Here is a 20,142-nt window from a genome sequence, read left to right as displayed (position 1 = left end):
ACAGAACCACATAACTTCCGATGTTCTTTTTGATCTTCTAGTTAAGATATCAGTTCCACCACTATGTCTTGAAGAGAAAAACATTCCACACCAGAAAGACATCTTCAAGTGTGTTAAACCTCGGAATACAAAACTGACATGCAATTAAATCATCACTGATTACCCAGGGAGATTACTAATACATTGAAGTAAGCTTATTTTTAGTCCAAAGTTTGTTAGAGGAATCATCAGAAGAATTTTTTTCTTTCAAGAAAAAGGCATGGGAAGGGAAAAGTGTTAAAATCAGATGCTGAAAATAGTCAGTGACTTTCTAGTTACCTCTGACAAGCACAAATACAAAGGATTAACCTGGTTGTTGAGGGCTCTAGGCACACACTACAGCAGTATGTGTTTCATTTGTTTTCTAGTTAAAAAGGGCTGGGAAGAACATGGAAGAAGCAAGCCTATCTGTGCAAGGGAAATTACTGTAACAGGAATATTTGAAAAAGTAAATCAAAAAGAAAGAAAAGCTTACGTTCATGAGAGAAGAGCTCTAGCCTTAATCTACAAAGTAGAACACCTGCTTTCAGATTTTATTCTTAGAATTTCTGGCAAAGAACTACTGTAATAAAACATCAGTATGGTAAACTCTATAAAGAAAACTGAAGTGGAAAATATGCCCTCACCTTAAAGACAAGAAATGAGGCAGGAAATCAAATCAATGGTCTGTTCAGCCCGATGGCTCTAGTTGTTATGAATTAAGGTTACTGAAGTACTTTTTCCTGTAGAAGAAATTGTTCAAAAGATTACTATCTATCTATGTTTTCTAATAGTGGTGCATAACTGCGGTGAGAGGGAAGTGGGGCAGACAACAAAAGCATATTCCATTGGAGTCCTGTGGAGTGGGGAGAATACAAACAAGTGTGTGTTTAATTGTCAGAACTTAAACAACACATTTCAGTGATTCCACTGATACATTAGTGAAGGTCACTTGCCACCTCTGAACACAGAAACACAAAGTTTTCAAGATGAGCCTTCAAAGATGTCTTTAAACATTTGAGGCTATAAACAAAATTAATTTCTTAAAACTATCTACACATTATAATTAACCAATTTAGTGATGGGAATCAATATCTCTGAGCAGAAAGTGCCAAGTTTACTGCTAGTAGAAGATGCCTACAGAAATTAGGAAGAAAGCAGTGGAGCAGGAGAAGTAAAACATACTGTGTTAAACTGTTAATTCCTATTCTTCAAAATCAAAGTCTATTAGTGGTGAAATACATGATAAGGAGTAAAGTATACAAGACCTATTACACTTTCTACTGTACATCTCGCCACATAAACTTGGCCACATCAAGGCCCCAGGTTTAAGAACACTCCATTAACACCTCTTGCACATTCCCTTTCAACTTGGCAATGCAAAACTGCATTTGGAGACATAAAATTCAATCTGTGGGCAAGGAATCTTGTATTCAATAAAAATTAAGGATAAAAAATAATAGCACAAGATCAATTTTCTTTTATTCTGTTACTTCTTCATACTAATAAAAAGCCAAAATCAAGGGATTTTTAAGCATTTATTGACAGATTTACAAAATAATCATTAATAAATAATATCTTGAGCAACACTCAAGATACTTCTCTGTCTGCTTCTTGGTTTTGTATGATATGCAAAGATAGAAATTGCATTAAGGTCTTCGTATGTTCATTGTAATGCAAGAACTGGTCGCTTATCCTTCAGAATATCTTCCTCATCATCTGTTTGGCATTCATCCCAGCCCCTTAAAAGAAACATACAACAGAGATTTTTCAGCACCTCGAATTCCTCAGGCTACTCTGCTTTAAGACTTAGTGACATATGTTCACATATGCAGAACTAAAAGGCATGAAAACAGCTTTTGCTGTATATTGCAAGCACACATATAAGTGAATACATTTCATTTTTCACCTCAGTTTTTGTTACATGAATCTTCACCTTTTAAACAAATAGGAAGTAAATAACATTGTCACCATTGTGTCTTAATGGAGATATCACACATCCCAGATCAGGTAAGCTAGGAAACTGAGACACACTTACACTACGCAATATTTGCAAATAGTGTTTAGTTCAACACTGAACTGTAATTTCAATATTATGAACATTTAAAAAAAAAAAAAAAAACACAAAAAAAACCCCCAACCAACTGCAAACATCTGAATCCTGAAGCCACTACAGTCACATAGCATGTAGTTAATCTCAGTGTCTCACCACCTTTACTAATTACGAGATCAGAGTAAGAAACTAATGACAGATAGAACTTTGGGGAACATCCCTGTTTGTAGTCATCCACTTAGTCTCCAAGGCAATATAACAGAGATATCATAGACTATGGTGAGTTAAAACCTTAAAACCAAAAAACTTCGATGATTTGTTTGTTCTCACTTACCTTTGTGTACATCAACTAAAGTTATACTGTTTAACAATGGCTCCAAATCTAATTTGCCAACCTCCTCCATGATTTTGCTTTCAATTTGATATTCAGCAAAAGTACATTTGAATAACTGAGGTTAGTTACAAGTATCTATATTTTTTGTCATTCAACCAAGAGGTGAAGTGACCTTGATACCAACATGGGAAGAGCTGTCTTCTCCCCTGATGCACATTTTTTTTATCCAAGACCAGTCTATTCTTTCTTTTGCTTCTTTTTGAATATCAAGAGAAGATTGCCTACAAATTGGAAAGTACAGAAGCCTTCATCTCCTACAGAAGAAATATAGTAGGCAGTGACAATCCTCTGATTAAAACTGTACTCTTGATTGCTTTGTGGTGAGGAGGGGAGCTGGAGGAGAATGGGGAAAAGCGGTAGAATATTTCATGGTAACCATACACTATCACTACCTCTCAACTGATTCAGCAACATAGTACATTGCCTTAAGCTAAACTAGGAAAGTAGACTAGGCAATATAGTTTATTTATTGAGCAATCAAAGATAAATATTTTACCACTGAAGACTTTGTAATTATAGGCAAAACCAGACTCTGGCTATTGCAGACACTGTCCAGTTCTTGCAAATCTTTACTGGTTTTCTGTCGTTGTGTCTCAGGGAGATATTTATTGCTCATTAGTTCAGTAGGACTAGAAATCTTCTCAGGCAGTTCACAGAAGCTAAGTGATCTTCTCATAGTCTTTTGTTTCACACTCTCTTTCTGAACTGTATTTCTTTCAGGACTGCAGACAACCATTTTTTCTAAAAGTATACCAAAAAAAAAAATCATTACAATAATCTTTTTTAATGGAAATGAATATGAATTATAACCTGCAAATCTACTATATTTTCTTCATGAACTTAAACTTGCATCAGCTTCCTGTCTGCTACCGAGACATGCCAACATAAAAAGCTCAGGGAATGACACATAATTTAATGATCTTCAGTTATTTTGGGGAGGCAACCATTGTAGTTGAGGACCACATCCTATATGAGACTGATAAAACTGTATAAGCTTATGTATATTATAAAAACAACTTTCCAAATTTACCTTGAAGTACTTCTTTAGAAGAAACAGGATTTCTGTCAAGAGGAAGAGGTAAAAAATATTGAGTGTCAGCTGCGGATATTAAGAGACTGTACTGTGTCATTGTGATCTGCAACTGCTGAACCACTTTGAAACAGAGGAAGGAGGAAAGACCAGAACAGAAGAACAAAATACAACATAATAGATCACATCTGATCATAAGTAAATTTTGGGAGATCAAAAGAATTGCACACATATCATTAATTCTTAGGAGTCCTAGTTTTGCCTGGAATGACAAGATCAGTCGAGTGCAAGCATCTTAAAAATACAAAGCATTGACCAATTACGATTTGTCTGTATGCTAGTAACTGCTTCTACTGAGATAAGAGTATGCAAAAGAAATTCTAACTGCAATTCAGGCCATACACATATAAAGAAATGTATCCTATATGGTTTAACATTGGAATGATCAAGCAAACAAAATAAAGACATTTCAAAGTGATGTCACTCTACTTACTGGCAATTAACATACCTTTGTAACTCCCTGACACAGTGGAAGACACAAATTTACTATTCACTAACGTCAATGGTAACGTGTTGTACACCTGTAAATGGCCAAACTGTTCTTAGGCTGTCTTACAAATTATTGATCAAATCATTAAGTCATTCAAACAGGAACTTTCAAGGACAAAACCAGCAATGATAGACAGGATCTTGGAAGAAATATAAAGGAAGGGAAATCCGTAACTAAGTGTGATGACAATAGCACAGTCTGCATCGTGTGCCAAGGGTGAGAAATCTTAAATCTCACTCATGCCTTAAAATAATTTACTGTTTATAATCTAGGCCTCTACCCTTTCATTTGAGACTGTCTGCAAATAAAAGTGGCTATTTTTTAGGAAAGCAACTAAATCAGAAAACAGGATTGTTCTCTTTTCTCTCCCAAATATCTACATTTCCGATACCTTCCATACTGCTTGAATGGTTCTGTTTTCCTTTGCTGATTCATTCTCATAACCCCTGCTTCCACCAACAAAGAGTCCGATGATAGTTCCAAATCCTTGCCATAAGACTAATTAAAACACAATACCAAAAAAAAAAATCACATTCAACAACAGGATACAGTTCCCAAGAACATTAACTCAAGTGATTAAAAGCGTGCAGATTTTATTTTTATGTAATTTCTATATAGTGAGAATGCCTGAACAAAACAGGAAAATACTACAGGACACATTTGGAAAGATGAGGCTTCCACATTTGTATGGAAAAGGTAATGCATCAATATTTTTTTTACTAGAAATTATTTAACACTTACTACTTTAAATATTTGACAGATCAACATTTAGACAAATCACTTCAGATAATCGTGAAGATTTGTGAAGTCCTCCATTACATACTTACATCATCAAGAAATTCAATCTTCAAATAGGACTCAACATTTTCAGAAATAGCGTTTGGTTCTTCCTCTACAAAAACAGATGCCCAATGTCTCTTCACCTCTTCAGCTACAAAATATAATTAATGTGATGTATTTCATTTTTTGCTGCTCCAGATACACTTACAAACACGAAAACTTCTACTTATTGTGAAGTATCATAAATTTCTTTCATTAATGTTACTTTCTTTAATCAGAAACTGCTTATGCGTATAACAGCAATCATAGCAAAAATAAACAAACTCAAGAAATAGTAGTTAGATTCAATAAACAGAGATCTATTACACCTGTTAAGTCATCGACTTCATCACCATCATCTCCTTCTCCATCTCCTCCAATCCCAGCCTGATGTACACTCAGTGTTTGCACAGGCCTTAAATCTTTATTGCAACTACCAGAAATTTGATCAACAGGAGTTCTAAAAAAGGAAAAGAAATCAATCACTGTCATTAAAAACAAACAAGTAAACAAAACACCACACTACTTCCTGCAGCAGTATGAACTACTGCTGAAAAGCAGCAGCTCTTCCTAATTTCACTGAGATTACTTCCCACCTCAGGAACTAACAAAACAACTCTGTAATGTTCATGAAAGTACCCTGAAAATTGTACTTTCTTTTGTCTATAAAACTCCTGCAGCAAATGCCCCCAAATCATTATCAGTCTTCAAATTCTACAATAAAGGGATAGGAATAAGAATCCATCCAAATAATACCTCTGCATGTTATCAAGTCTGATTATAATGGTTATTTTATTAAAATAAAGCACCCTGTATACAGTCACCTTAACTCTTGACAGTATAACTTAATATTTTAAAAGTTTCAACTGAATTTTTGTTAACGCTACTATTTCTGACTTAGTACCAGCAACTTCAACAATACCTTCTGTATTTCTTAAGCAAGAGTTTCTCCATGTAGCTCAGGCCATCCTTCTTGAATTCAATTTGGATAGGTTCCTTTGGAACATTAAGATTGGTCTGTACCTCACAAATTCCCACAGATTCTATTAGAATTACATATATAAAAAAATTATACAGCTATTCAGATTTATAAACTTGATATTTAACTACATTATTTTTGAATGAATGCCACATTAGCAGCCTATGCCTTGCTAAATCTCTGCATAATTCCAGAATTTAAATGCCCAGCAGTATTATATTTACACAACACAGTCAGTAGTACCGGTAACCAGTAAAAACTCATTTATCACAACTTCTGACATAAAGGAAGATTATCGCATCAGGCAAAGGGTAGGAATGGGAAACCATGACTCCAAAGAAAAAATCCCACCATATCACAGGAAAGAAATCAGTATAATATTTTGTTGTACAAAAATACACAAAGTAAAAACATCATCCATGGACAAGAGGAAAGAGTTAGCTTGCACAAATCCAATCAGATAAGAGGGGTTTTTTCCATGAACATTTCAACTGATTGCATCTTTTCACTGGAACAAAGAAATACCAAGAGCCTCTGGAAGGCAAGAAGAAAATGTACTTTGGTACAACACACAACATCCTGAGACATGCACATTCCTTGTCTCAATTAAAAGTTGTGACTTTATGCTTGAGCACACTGAAGTTTCACATGAGATACAATGCTGTAGAAAATTACAGGGACCCAAGCTAAACAATCTCGCCAATGCCACAGTTCATTTCAAGAACTGAGATAAGCACTAATCCGCATACTTTTAAAAAATTGTGTTAATTTTGTTAATTTATAAAGGAACACAGAGAGAAAACTTAAGAAGAAATACTTACTATTCTAACAAAACAGCTACCTTCACTAATCAAAAATCTGCTAACTCACCCAAATGGCTCCTAATGTTCTTAAAACCTAATTAGAACAGAAAAAAAAATCATACCTGATAGGACGTCTTTGGCATGCGGTTGTTCTTGATTACCTTTCCTCCACTGAAGTAAAACTTCCTGAAAAGACTTTGCAGATTCTTCCTCATTAAATGTACCATTTAGTAATAACTCTTTCTCCTGATTTTCAAGGCCTGTACAAGTTGATTCTGAGGACAGTTCCTAAATCAGTTCCACAACATACTTAATACAGCACTTCTGACGGTAATCGTCCCCCCAGTTACACCAGACAGCAATAACATGTTTAGTATTGTCAATAGAAATATTTTCTAGGCTTAGTCTAGCTACCCTGATAATCAAGATCATTCAGTTTTTACATGGTCTTGCTCACAACCAAATTGTAATGGTCTATCAAGAGTAAAATAAAAAAACAACAACAACAAAAAAAAAAAACAAAAAAAGTTTATATAAGCACACAAACCAAACACTTAAGTTAAATGCTTTTAGCAGGCAGAAAGCAGGAGCCATGGATAACCCACACCTCATGTGCAGAATGACGTTAGGTTGACAGACACAATCAGGGGTCAACGGACTGTGCAAGTCTGACAGCTCGATCTCTATCTTAGCACAGTGCAGAAAAAAACTGACTCCACTCCACCTAAGATGTCCTAAACAAAAAGAATTATTTTTCTCCCCAAACTGTACACTACCTCAGCAACACCTGCTGGAGCTAGGAGAGATGAAAACTTGTCTGAGGTGACTCGATGCTTGCTATTTACTTCCTTCTGCTTGTGATTAATTTTTGATTCATTCAGATTTACGTCCTTGATGAAGTGATCAACAGCTTGCAATTTTCCTGCATGTATATTGGCTTCTGTCTGTTAATGAAATATTATGAAATCATTAATTTATTCTAACCTTACTCAAACATTCCACCAAACATCATATTAAAAGCAGGTAGGTAACCACATATTGAAGACAGACGGTGACAGAAGCACATAATAATTTCAATAATCAATAGTGTGCAAATGAGTGAGCAAAAATTCCATAATATTCCATTAGGTACTACACAGGACAGACTAAGTGAGGCATTTTATGCAGCATATAACATTTAAAGAAATTTATGAGCTATGTACTTTACTAATGAAGTTCTGCTTAATGAAGCTTTCGAGTAGACAGAAGCACATCTGCAAAGGTCAACAAGAGGAAATGTACACTGAAGGAACTAACTGGAATACCTGTTCACCTGTCCTCACACACAAAAAAAAAAAAGTCCAGGGAAGTCCAAACTATTAAGAATTAGATGAGAACGACTGAAAACAGCTACAGAAGGAAAATATCAGTTTTACTCACACTGGCACTTTACTGATTCACAACCTCCATTAGAACAGAAGAAAATTACTGCAGAAATGTAATATAAAGGTTTTGATCGTCAACCCTTGAATGATTATCAAACAAAAACGTTTATGCTCATCCTTTCCCTGCACTCTCTTCCTATGCACAAAGACCAGAAGAAAACATCCTTTGTCTATAAAATCCTCAATTAAGGCACAAGAGCAGTAAAGGCACAGGCAGAAAACATAATCAGAAAGCATTAAAGATGTCAAGCAACCACTGCAAAACCAGAATGTACTCTCAACTCCTCCTTTACCCCCCACTCTACACTACAAGGGATCCAGTGACTTTGCAGCTGCTGGTGGCACATTAAACGATACTTGTGACATGTCAGGGAGCATGCATGGAGATGAACTGCTTCACATAGTAGTTACGTTCTTCCTTTTGCAGTCTTCCTCTGATTCCTATACCGCAATATAGGATGAATACAGCTCAAAGTTTACTGTATGAATTTGTGTGCTTTGTTTTCCTCTATCCCAGTAGTCCATAATCATCCATAACTGACAACAGTGTTGCTAACACACATTGAGGTCACAGAAGCACACACTTAGAGAAAGAGGGGCATTTCTCTCTGTACTTGTCCTTCTCTTTGGCCCATTTTGTTTCTTGCAGCAAATGCATTCAAAAATACATAGCTAAACATTGTGATGATTTCTTTTCCACCGCATAAAGAAAATCTTAACGTTAAAGTAGAAGTCACATTCCTGTGAATGAGATAATTTTATTGATGTAGCTTGACACACCTGGTCTCTTTGAGCAGGCATAACTGCATTATATATGGTTCTTTTTGGTACCCTGGCACACGGTATATAACAGCAGATCAATATTTGAAAGATTCACCCTGCTGTATTATTTGTTTAAACAACGCTAACAGCTTCATTCATATTTTGCTCAATTGTTTCAAAATATTTAAGAAAGAGTTGCAAAACTAATTTCAGAGAACACTTACAAAGCTTATTTGTTCTGCCTTCATGTTAAACTCTCCAGCAGCTGAATGCAGACACTACTTTTCTCCTACTTTGATGCCTAATCAACCTACTACTCTTTCCAAAGCAGCAGTCAGGAAGAGGGCAGGAAGGAGGCAGAAGCAATATGCCCCATCAAGAAAGCTGGAAAGCACTTCTCTGGATTCTCACATCTAGAGTGACTGCCTTGAAATTTCCTATTGCATAATTTCTTTAAAAACAGTCTTTCCTCCTCACTCAGACAGCTAAGGTTCTAGATCTAGAATTACATAACCTCGGCTGGACTGCAATATCCTTTCCCCCTTTGAAAATACTGAACTACAGCTACTGTTTTCTATTCCAAACAGAAAAAAACACTTTTTGCATCGCTCTGCTTCCTATACTCTTTTGTTAGCTCCCTTTATTAATAGAGGCAGTTTCTGATTAGTTTCAGAGTAGGTTTGAAGAAAAGAGGGAAGACAAGGAGGGTAAAAGGGAGGGAGGAGAAGGTGGAGAGGATCATCACAGCTAAACTGGAATACTCCTGACACAGATGGAATGATCACAGCATTCCATGATTCTCCATTTAAATCCTTGTATTCTTCCACTGCACTGCTGTATGACCTTTAATCCCTACAAATAAACCTCCGGCATCTCAATACAGTTTGTTTACCACCAAAAATGAGATAAGTGGCTTATCCCTTTAAAAGAAAAAGGCCTGAAAGATAACACATTATAAATGTCAAGATTTATCACTCTTATCTCACTAGTGCTACCACCCAGATTTCAGTCCTAGGTTTAAAAGATCTGCTACAGTATATTAAAAAAAAAGGAACCCTAAGCAGTCTGCATTTAGATGCGTGTGGTGAATTATTTTTATACCCATGCAAAACAGCTCACAGAAAAACTTTCATATCTACTGCCTAACTCAGGATAGCACATCATCCCAAAAAGATTATTTATCGCTGGCTTTTCGTGACTCACAGGTTGGTGCATCCTTCAGTAACTGCCTTAAATTCTCTCTTGAAGTTTTTCCATCAAATGATGTAATCTTTCTACTAACAGACTATAAGTAAGGATTATTTTGACAAGGGCATATTTATGACACCAATAGCTTTGACAATATACCACCGTTCTAAAAGGACTATACTTCTGGGAAGAAAGAATGAGATAATCAAATAAATTTTAGCGGGATAACAGAATGACATATCCAGTGACATCATCAAAAAGCAAAATTTACCTTCAGGAAACTCTTATATGGTAGAATGGATATAGTTAAATCAACTTTCACTTAATCAAAACTCTATTTTCATTTTCTGTGTTTATATAAACTTGCAGTTTCATGTTAAAATAACTATGATTCTTTGTTATCATGAAAATGATATACAAATCCAAACATTTGTTTCATAAAAATGTTCCCATCCACTTTTCTTTGATTCACTAAGTCCAGCTATAAAGTAGTTATTATCAACATAAGAATGAAGGAAAAGGAAAGAGAGCATAATAACATATATCTGAAAAGTATTTTTAAAAGTCAGATCATGGCATTTTTCTAAATAAAAATTGGAATAACATTGGAGAACAAAAAGAGTAGTTTTATTCAAAAGATAAAATCCAAAATGCAGCTACAATTTGTTTGAAAAAAAAGAGTTTTTACAACCCATTCACAAAATACAAACAAATATAAAGCACAAGAAACTTCAGTATTATACAATTAAGTGTTAAACAATAATTTGAGGATGAATCTTTACTACCCTAATTAAAAACTTATAAATTTTTTATTATTTCATAATAGATATGTGACATCAAGTTGTATGATAGAAACTGAATAGTACTCTGCTGAATAATAAAATCACACACAACGCAAGCCTCCACTGCTCTGTACAACTCTTTATTTTCATTGCATTTTATTCTTTTGTGAGTAGAATCCAAGTATTAAAAAATCAAGAATGCTGAAAGTGGCATCTGAAAGAGCAGACAGAATTATAAGTAGGAATTTAGATTTTCAAACTTACAACTATATTTAAATTACAAGTAACATAGACTGTTAAATGTACTCACAAGGATATATAATGGTCTGATTAATAAACAAACACCTTTGGCCATTTTTAGAACTTATTTTTTTTCTAAATTGCTTGACATCCAACAGTTTGGAAGTCTGAAATGTTATACCAATAGCAGTATTCCAAAGAGCCTGTGTAAAAATCTCCTGACCCAGCAATTTCTTATGTATCTCCAACCACATAACACTACCACTGGTTCTATTTCACTTCATTTCCTGAGGCATGCACAACTAGAGAATCCATCAAGGCACAAGAAAAGACAGCAGGATGGGGTTTTTTTCAATAAGCATTGCAATGAAATAGTTTTGCTATTTGCTTCTATGAAAACTCTTTTTAACCAAAACTCTTTCTACTGAATAAGAAGCAGTGGCTGCACCAAAAGCAGCGCAGCCAGCAGGTTGAGGGAGGGGATTCTGCCCCTCTGTTCCTCTCTTGTGAGACTTTGTCTGGAGTATTGGGGCCAGTTCTGGAACCCTCAGTGTAAGAAGGAGATGGAGCTGTTGGAACGGGTCGAGAGGAGGCTACGAAGATGATGCGAGGGCTGGAGCACCTTCTCTACGAGGACAGGCTGAGAGGGTTGGGGTTGTTCAGAGAAGGTTCTGAGGAGACCTTATAGTGACCTTCCAGAACCTGAAGAGGCTACAAGAAAGCTGCGGAGGGGCTGTTCATCAAGGCTTGTGGGGATAGGACCAGGGAGAATGGGTATAAACTGGAGAGGGGCAGATTTAGACTAGAAATAAGGAGGAATTTCTTCACCATGAGGGTGGTGAAGCACCGGGACACGTTGCCCAGGGAAGCTGTGGCTGCCCCATCCCTGGGGTGTTCAAGGCCAGGTTGGATGGGCCTTGGGCAGCCTGAGCCAGTGGGATATCCCTGCCCATGGCAGGGGTTGGAGCTGGATGATCTTTAAGATCCCTTCCAACCCAAACTGTTCTATGATTCTAAGAAAGCGACAGTGTGACAGCAACCCCTCTGTTATCTAACAGGTTTTAAAGCAACGCCGCGTTACCCACCCACGTCGTCCCGATCTCAAGCGCTATTCCTGACCTACAAGCCTCCCTTGGATCGGGGATGAAGCGCTGGGAAGCACATCTTGCCCTAATTCACACTCCGAGCTGCGAGCGAGCGGCAGCAGCAGCGGTGCGGGGCCGGGTGGGTCCCGCGGGGGCGCAGCGCCGCCTGGCGGCTCGGCTCGGAACTGCAGCAGCGCGTCCCCGGGGAGCCGGTTGGGCAGCGCCAGGTACCGGCTGGGGTAAGGACAGGGATGTACGGGGCGGACAGCCGGGAGAGCGATTCTGCAGGGAGCGCTAAGGAAACGGGGGGATCAAATATAACAGTCAAAGGAAGCGAAATCCCGGTCGCTCTGACGCCCGGTAAGAGAAATTTAAAATCCAAAAATTATAACCTATAGCAGAAGATCGATTTTTTTTTTCTTTTAATTTAAATTTCTAAGGAGAACCGTTTAAAATAGCCACATAAATAAAAAAAATCTGTGCTTTTTGTTTGGAGCGTGTCCAGAGAAGAGCAATGAGGCTGGAGAAGGGGCTGGAGAACAAGGGTTAGGAGGAGGCTGAGGGACCTGGTGGTGTTTAGCCTGGAGAAGAGGAGGATGAGGGGAGACCTCATTGCTCTCTACAACTGCCTGAAAGGAGGTTGTGGAAAGGAGGGAGCTGGGCTCTTCTCCCAGGTGACAGGACAAGGGAATGGTTGGACTTGATGATCCAGCGGGTCCCTTCCAACCTAGTGATTCTATGATTCCAAGGGGGAATGGCCTCAAGCTCCGCCAGGGGAGGTTCAGGCTGGACATCAGCAAAAAATTTTTCACAGAAAGGGTCATGGGGGGCTGGCAGAGGCTGCCCAGGGAGGGCGGGGAGTCCTCATCCCTGGAGGTGTTTAAGGGATGGGTGGATGAGGTGCTCAGAGACATGGTTTAGTGTCAGATAGGAATGGTTGGATTCGATGATCCAAGAGGTCTTTTCCAACCTGGTGATTCTGTGATTCTACGATTCTATGAGTGTTAGCAGCTTGTCTGGTTTAATTTGCCATAAAAGCAGTAAAAATACCTGAGGACATTTACTGCGAGCGGGAGGGGAAATCTTTCCAAGAGAGGCACTACTTTAGAATAAAGATGTTGGGTTTTTATTCAACAATGGAACTACTGTATTTGCACAAGTTACTTTAACAATCTAATAGGATGAGGCTGCATCCTATTCTGGAGACTAGGTTTCGTATTTACACTTGCTAAAAAGTAAAATCTCCCTGCTAAATATAAATCCCCACATACCTGATAATCCTGATTTCCAGTCTAACGTCACCAGCAAGCATGAGCTCAGAAAGCAGTCAGAATCAAGAACGTGCCCTGGTGCTTATCAAAGTATTTAAATATACAAAATATGCATGGACCACCCAATTTTGCACTACTTGCCTGCAACCATACATCTTACTTTAATCGTATGGTAGCGTTCTTTAGTTAAGAGATCAGTCTTCTTCAGTCACATTCACACACTAGGCAAATTAATAGGATACAGTTTAAAGATACTCCCTGTTAAAGATCTGGTACACAATTGCGATAACAATCATTTAATCTTTCCTTGCCATTCAAGGCAATGAGCATATAAAACCTCCTTTTATCTTACACACACTAAGTAGTTACCACAGTGAGAAATCCTAGAATTAAAGTGAATGCCACCAACATGTCTTCGGAAACAGATGAGCAAAACTAGTACTATCATTTCAATTCCAGAAAGAAATTTAAATAAAGTAGGCACAAATTAATCCAAATATGTCAGTAATTTTTTGCTGCTTTTCAGTTGCTGCACGTCTCATAGTTGATACAGCATCTCTTAAAGAAGTCTTATTTTTCCTAGAAGAACAAACTGCAGAAATAAGGTACAAAACACTATTTGACCAGAAATTCTAAGGCTAAAAGTTCAAATGAGCTCCTTGACCTTAACATTTCAGAAGTAGCAATACTGCTATCAAAATGAATCCTTTGTGCAGAAGCAGCTAATATGACGACTTCCACAGACTACCATGATACAACTGTGTTGCACAGACAAGCTAACACACAGAAAGTTAAGGTAATATTTAGGCCTGCACCTGTGTTTTAGGCATGCACATATGTATTTCCGTATTTTTTTTTTTCCCCCCATATATCTTTTCTTTTCGTAGAGAAGCTTGGAAGTAAATTCCAGGTCTGACAGCTTGTCTGTGCAGACCACACACAGTTTACTACCTGGACAAACCCAAGGTAATTCATTTTGCAGTATATTACACTATATAATATACATATGTATATACACTGCCACACAGCTACTGTATGTACACATTATATTCTGTTGATATAATGTAACTTTTAAACCATTTACTTACCAGTAGCGCATTCTTAGTTTCACATAGTCCACATGCTATCCCCTTCGCTTCAGATTTTTCATGAGCTATAGCATTCGCTTTTTCATGCTCAAATGGTTCTTTCACTGGGAAAAAAAAAAAACCAACAGCAAACCCAGTACTTCAGTCTCTGATTTCTTCATGGGTTAACTGCAGCAACCTCCAACAATAAGGTACTCTGCCAAAAGTTTGCAAGTTTTTATTTAGTTAACAAAGATGCCTTTACCTTGAATCTGTTCTTTGAGTATTTGCAACTTCACTTTTCCTGAAGAAACCTATATGGAAGAATATTAATTATATATATACATTTACATATATAGATATATACATTTACATATATATATAAGGTGCTAATGAAAATTAAAAGCGTAACTTTTATGGAATTAAAATGTCACTGTTTCTAGGAAAATCACTAAGCATGTATTTAAAGAGCAAACTGTATGCATTGCTCAAGGCAGCCAATAAGTCTGTGACCAGATTTCCTCCCCATTCATGAAATGACCCTGTCTTTGTTTTCCCAGCCTGATACGTAGCAAGTGTCTTCCACAAACACAGACCAGCAGAACTTTCATAACCAAGTGACTTAAGCCTAAATGTCAACCAGTGAAGTCTACTGCACACATAATCTGCACGTATCTATAGTTTGTTGGGGAGGAGAGGACGGTGGGTTTTTTTTCCTTCTGCTTCTTGCCCTTACCTTTCCATGAATTAGCAACACAGTAAATAATAATTTTCAACATTTTTCCTCCTCATTTTTTTCCCTGCAAACAGTCCACATTGCACCCTCACTCCCCCAACACACACACTCTTATGCAGCTGCAGGCATTTTAATTTTGGCCTTTTGAAAATTCTGCCCTGTGCTGCTTCTCCTTAGCCATCACCACTGAAATCTGAAGTCTTTGAAGTAGGAACAGCTATGAGTTATTTGTCTCAGAGAAAAGGAAAGAGAAAGAGGTGAGTTAAATAAAATCTTTCTATTCTGATCCTCTCTTCTACTCACATGCATGCAACTAGGCAATTTTATTGAAATTGAGTGTATTGGCTGAGAAGACCTTCGCACCAAGCTGCTGCTGCTTCAAAAGATTTCAAATAGCAACTCCGACAGCTTAGTCTGAAGTTGTCGTTGTCTGTTTTTCTCTTCAGAGTTATAGGAGCTTTATTTCAGTCTGTCTCAAATAGTGTCTCTTAATTAACAGCTCTCATTTCAGCTTAGCATACATTGTACGGCTTCCAGAAAAAAAAAATGGTAAGAGAAGTCCCTCTTTTTATGTCCCACTCAGTCCAATTTGCATGGGTCTCCAGAAACTCAAAACTACATGTGAAGCCTTGTATATGAGATTCATAGTGGACATTAGACATTTGAAAGGCAGGCTCCCAATTACTTCCATCACTACCAAACTAAACTCTTACAATATTAAATCTGTAGAAGAAATGACAGTTTGCTATCTACTGCAATTAAAAAAAAATAACAGAACTTGATGTTCCTCTAGCTCAAAGTGAAAAATATGCTTGGCATGGAAAAATAAACAATCAGAAATTTTACTCAGAAGGTGGTTAACCTTTTATTTCTACAATATTTAAAATTTCTATGATCCATGGCATAAATGTTGTACATCTTGTTTTGTTTTAAATAGCTTTACCTGCAAACATGCTACCTTATTATTGTTTCTTTTGCTTTGTGATAAAGCTTGGGCTTGAATGGTCATTGGTCCTGCCTGTCCAGATTTCCAATGATAAGCACGTGATTTCCTATGAACCAAGAGCAAGAAAAAAATTAAAAATTACGTACTCTGTAAGCAAAAATAAAAGTTTTCCTTCAGGTTTTTAAATAAGAACAGAGCATCACACAAATGAAATACCTGTTAACAAGATCATCAATTCCCCAAACACAAACACCTCCCTTCAATTTGAAATCTGCTTCACTACTACTTTAATAGTAGTAAAAACATCAGATGTATAAGAAAGTACTTCTGTTTGACCATCAAATTGGTCCGAGTTTTTAAATGTGAGAAAATCTCATCCATCCTCTAAGGTTGGTTTTGGAACAATAAAAATGTAACAGAAGTACACTTTGGATAAATCTTTGTTGCCACAATTTACTATAGGGCATTCATCCAGCACAGCTAAAAAGTAGCACCTTTTAATAACACACACCTACAATTAAGAATTCAGTGAATAGATATTGACTACTATGACAAACATGGAAGATAGTGGGTAAGAACTGAAGATGAAGGGAGATTAAACTGTGATTATTTGCTCTAGCACACTGCATTATACACTACTGCACAATGTGCAGTAAGTATTCAAATGACTGATCTACTGTATTTTACAGGAAACCAAACATACTGCAAAATAAAGTACAGTGTACAGAATAAGGAGTAAGGAAAACATGTAGGAGGGAGGATGGATGGTTTGCCCACCAGTGGTGCAAATGCCAATGACACCTGTCATTTGAACTCACCATAACACCACTGCCAAGGTTTGCAGGTACAAGGCCATGAGAACAATACAACAACAACTGCATGAGAACAATAATGGGGGAAAAAATGCCATGCACTATCTGGAAAATACTGCCTCAACAGCTCAAGAAAATGTTTGCTGAGCTACAAAACAGCAGACCCTTAGCATTATCAATACTAAGACACAAGGTATCCAAGGCACTTTTATGTTCAGTGGCAAGATAATGTCGAGCAGAAATGCAGAGAAATAGAAGCAGATGTTGCAGACATTAGTTAACATGCAGAGTGAGACAGTAACAAAGCTGAGATTTAAACTTCCACCTTAACACCTGCTTCATTACATCATCCTTATTTTCCACACCACCTTTCCCATCACACCAAAAGTGTCTTTCTAAGAAGCTACATAGATGCATGCAAAGCGGATCAAAGCAACAGCGTCCTGTTTGGACACATCTTTCATAAGACTAAAACAGTGCAAGAAAAACCACTTTCTGTTTCCTGCTTTAAAACTGAAGCGACAAATCTAACCAGATGGGGGAAAAACGGAGAAGAGGGAATAAATGAGGAAAAGGGCTCTTTGCCACTGAAGGATTACCCCATTTCAGATGGGATCTTAAAAATAAGAAATCAATAGAGTAGCAAGTTCATCATTGGGAAGAAAGATTGGAAAGAGGAGATTAAACACTATTGTGAACTCCAAACTCAGCAAGAGATCCCATCTGGGACAGGGAGAGGTGTGGAGGGAGCATCTCATTGGAATCCTTCTTTTGAATAGAAATTTAACCTACTTTCTCTCTTCTTTTTCTCTGCTCATTTTTGACTGTAGTTGTCGTAATTTCTTCTCCATCTCTCCGTTTTCTGCTTCTAACCTCACTTTCTCCAACTGCAGTTCTCTGACAGTTCTGGAAAAGCAGTAAAATATTCATTAGAAATTACATGAAAGATAGTAAAGTAGCTGAAGAAGTTTAAAGCTGCAAGAAAAAAAAACAAAAAAGGTGAAAAAAATATCATTAAGTTACTATTCTGTCTTCCAGCAAGACAGAGAAAAGTTCTGCAAAATTTAGGCCAGGGTGGTTGCAAGCTCCCTGTACCCAAAAATATCTCATTACATAGGGGTATGCCAACAGTGATGCGGCTACTGCAATATCAGCTTTAGAGTGGCCAACATAAAACTGATACAGTTGCATTGGTATTCAGAAAAAAATGTTGCTTAATTATATTAAAAGAAATCATCCCAGTGAATCCTTTAGTATCATTTGTTTACAGTGTATATATGGTAGATATACAGTATTACGAGACGTATAACTTACTCAGAAAATAGATTAAATCTTAAGAAACGAAAAGCTTAAGAATAAAAGCCTAGGGAAAATAATAGAAAATAAACACATCATGATTTTTCTTGCTCTTACACAAATAAGCTCTTCTACTTAACGTTGCATTAAAACATATTATAAATGATGGAAAAAAATATCTTTGTCACAGTCAGATAAAAGGCACTTACTTTGCTTTGAATCTCACTGAGGTTAAAGATTTTGAGTCTGGAAGTATTACAAGGTCTTTAATGTTCATGATTCCCAGTATAATTTTTTCTACAAAAAAGAATTTCAATGATCTACAGTGAGCAACCTGTTGAAACAGGAACTCAATTGAAATTAAAGGAGTAAAAACCAGTAGCAAATACAAAAATATTAGTGTATAGAAGGGAAGAACTGGAGCGCAAAATTTGTTTATCTGAAGTGCCAACACAATCTTGGAGAAAATCTAATTTACATATAACTGAAATTATATTTATGACACCAGGGAAAAGGTTTACTTGTCTGTTTCATTCAGGCAATTCCTTAAGTTCAATGAAAGTAGTTTAATATTAAATAAAACACAGCTTTCTTAAACCAGACATATGGAAAGCACAGAGAAGAAGACTGTATCAGTGGCTGTGGAGTCAAACCATGTCAAATGATTTGGAAAGAAAGATAAATGTTTTCTGTCTTTCACAAACTGATACAAAAGAACATGATAACTTGCAGAGCAGAGTTATTGCTATTCTCAAACCTTCAAGACAGTGGAATTTTAAAGACAATTCTTATCCCTGGGTTGTAAGATACTCTTCCAAGAAGCAAGTTCATACAGTACGGAATCCAAACTGAAGCTTAACATCCGTACACTCCCTCCGCTAGAATGTTTGCTGTAGAACTAGCACAGCCTAAGCAGGCTGCTGGAAAAAACATGCCAATACTTGATTCTAAGCACAATGCCAAAGATGAACATTTACTTGTGCTGCTGAAATGCATATAGTAAAGACAAAAATACTTTATAGTCCAGAAACTTACAGCTGACAGGACGTTTGGAAAGTGTCCTTCGACTGTGGGCTAATAGATTCCAGCTGAAAGCAGGATCTAACCAAAATGATGTGGAGAAACTTAGTATTTCAAATACATCAAACCTATAACAGCTCAAGAACAAAAGCTCAGCTGCCTGCTAAAACATAAACCCAAAAATGATGATAATACTGTTAAAATGTGTCCAAATAATACCAATAATACCTCCATCCGTCAGGACATGCATGTTAATGGCCCATTACAAACAGGTAAAACACTCAGTGCCACAGAACTTAAAAGCAGTGACATTGCAGTGCTGACAGAAATTTCAGATGTGCACACAAAACATGTTTCTTACTCTGCCAGAAAACCCAAGGGCTCAATTATTCTTTTATCACATTCTAAGATTAAAAAAAGATTCTATTAGCTTAGAATAGAAGCAGTTTCTTCTGTTGATGAATGTGCACTAGCAGGACTGGTGCATCTCGAGAGGCAGGGATAACACTCCGGTTTTGATGTATCCCAAAGACTACTTAGTAGTAAAACCAGAGGTAAATGACTGAAGCCACATTACCAAGCTCAAGAGGGAGAGTAGTTAACTCATATCAATGATATTTTTTATAAACATTAACAGATTGCACTGGAAACAAATATTTAAAGAGGTAACTTAAACTTTGTGATAATATCACAGATAAAACAATCTACAAACTTTTGGGAATACTAGGTGGGGGAAAACAAGCATCAGGTTCTAGCTATAGAACTATACAGGGGTACAGAGAGACGAAAGTGATCAAAAACCTGAATAGTTCAAATACGTGAATTCAGTTAACAGCTGTTAGAACATAATTCTATTTTTTAAGAATG

The 20,142-nt window shown here is 36.9% G+C and overlaps 1 protein-coding gene across 2 annotated transcripts in view; it reads right to left on the bottom strand.

Annotated features, from left to right (window-relative positions):
- Positions 1-1,623: 1,623 nt before the first annotated feature.
- Positions 1,624-20,142, bottom strand: part of ZBBX (zinc finger B-box domain containing) — a 41,191-nt gene continuing 22,672 nt past the window's right edge. The window contains exons 7-20 of one of the 2 annotated variants that reach the window (XM_054075047.1): positions 18,465-18,552; positions 17,752-17,865; positions 16,145-16,253; positions 14,731-14,779; positions 14,487-14,590; positions 7,423-7,590; positions 6,769-6,934; positions 5,787-5,907; positions 5,194-5,324; positions 4,873-4,976; positions 4,437-4,543; positions 3,496-3,527; positions 2,962-3,206; positions 1,624-1,760 (exon numbers count right to left, since the gene is read on the bottom strand). In XM_054075047.1, coding sequence (XP_053931022.1) covers positions 1,749-1,760; positions 2,962-3,206; positions 3,496-3,527; positions 4,437-4,543; positions 4,873-4,976; positions 5,194-5,324; positions 5,787-5,907; positions 6,769-6,934; positions 7,423-7,590; positions 14,487-14,590; positions 14,731-14,779; positions 16,145-16,253; positions 17,752-17,865; positions 18,465-18,552 — 1,550 coding nt within the window. In that variant the 3' untranslated portion in view covers positions 1,624-1,748. Of the gene's footprint in view, positions 1,761-2,158; positions 3,207-3,495; positions 3,528-4,436; positions 4,544-4,872; positions 4,977-5,193; positions 5,325-5,786; positions 5,908-6,768; positions 6,935-7,422; positions 7,591-14,486; positions 14,591-14,730; positions 14,780-16,144; positions 16,254-17,751; positions 17,866-18,464; positions 18,553-20,142 lie in introns of those variants that run through there. The other variant, XM_054075046.1, reaches the window with a different exon arrangement.

This window comes from Cuculus canorus, chromosome 9 (assembly GCF_017976375.1).
Source record: "Cuculus canorus isolate bCucCan1 chromosome 9, bCucCan1.pri, whole genome shotgun sequence".
Lineage (NCBI taxonomy): Eukaryota > Metazoa > Chordata > Aves > Cuculiformes > Cuculidae > Cuculus > Cuculus canorus.
The sequence above is the reverse complement of the archived record's forward strand: the minus strand, read 5'-3'. Positions and strand labels throughout refer to the sequence as shown.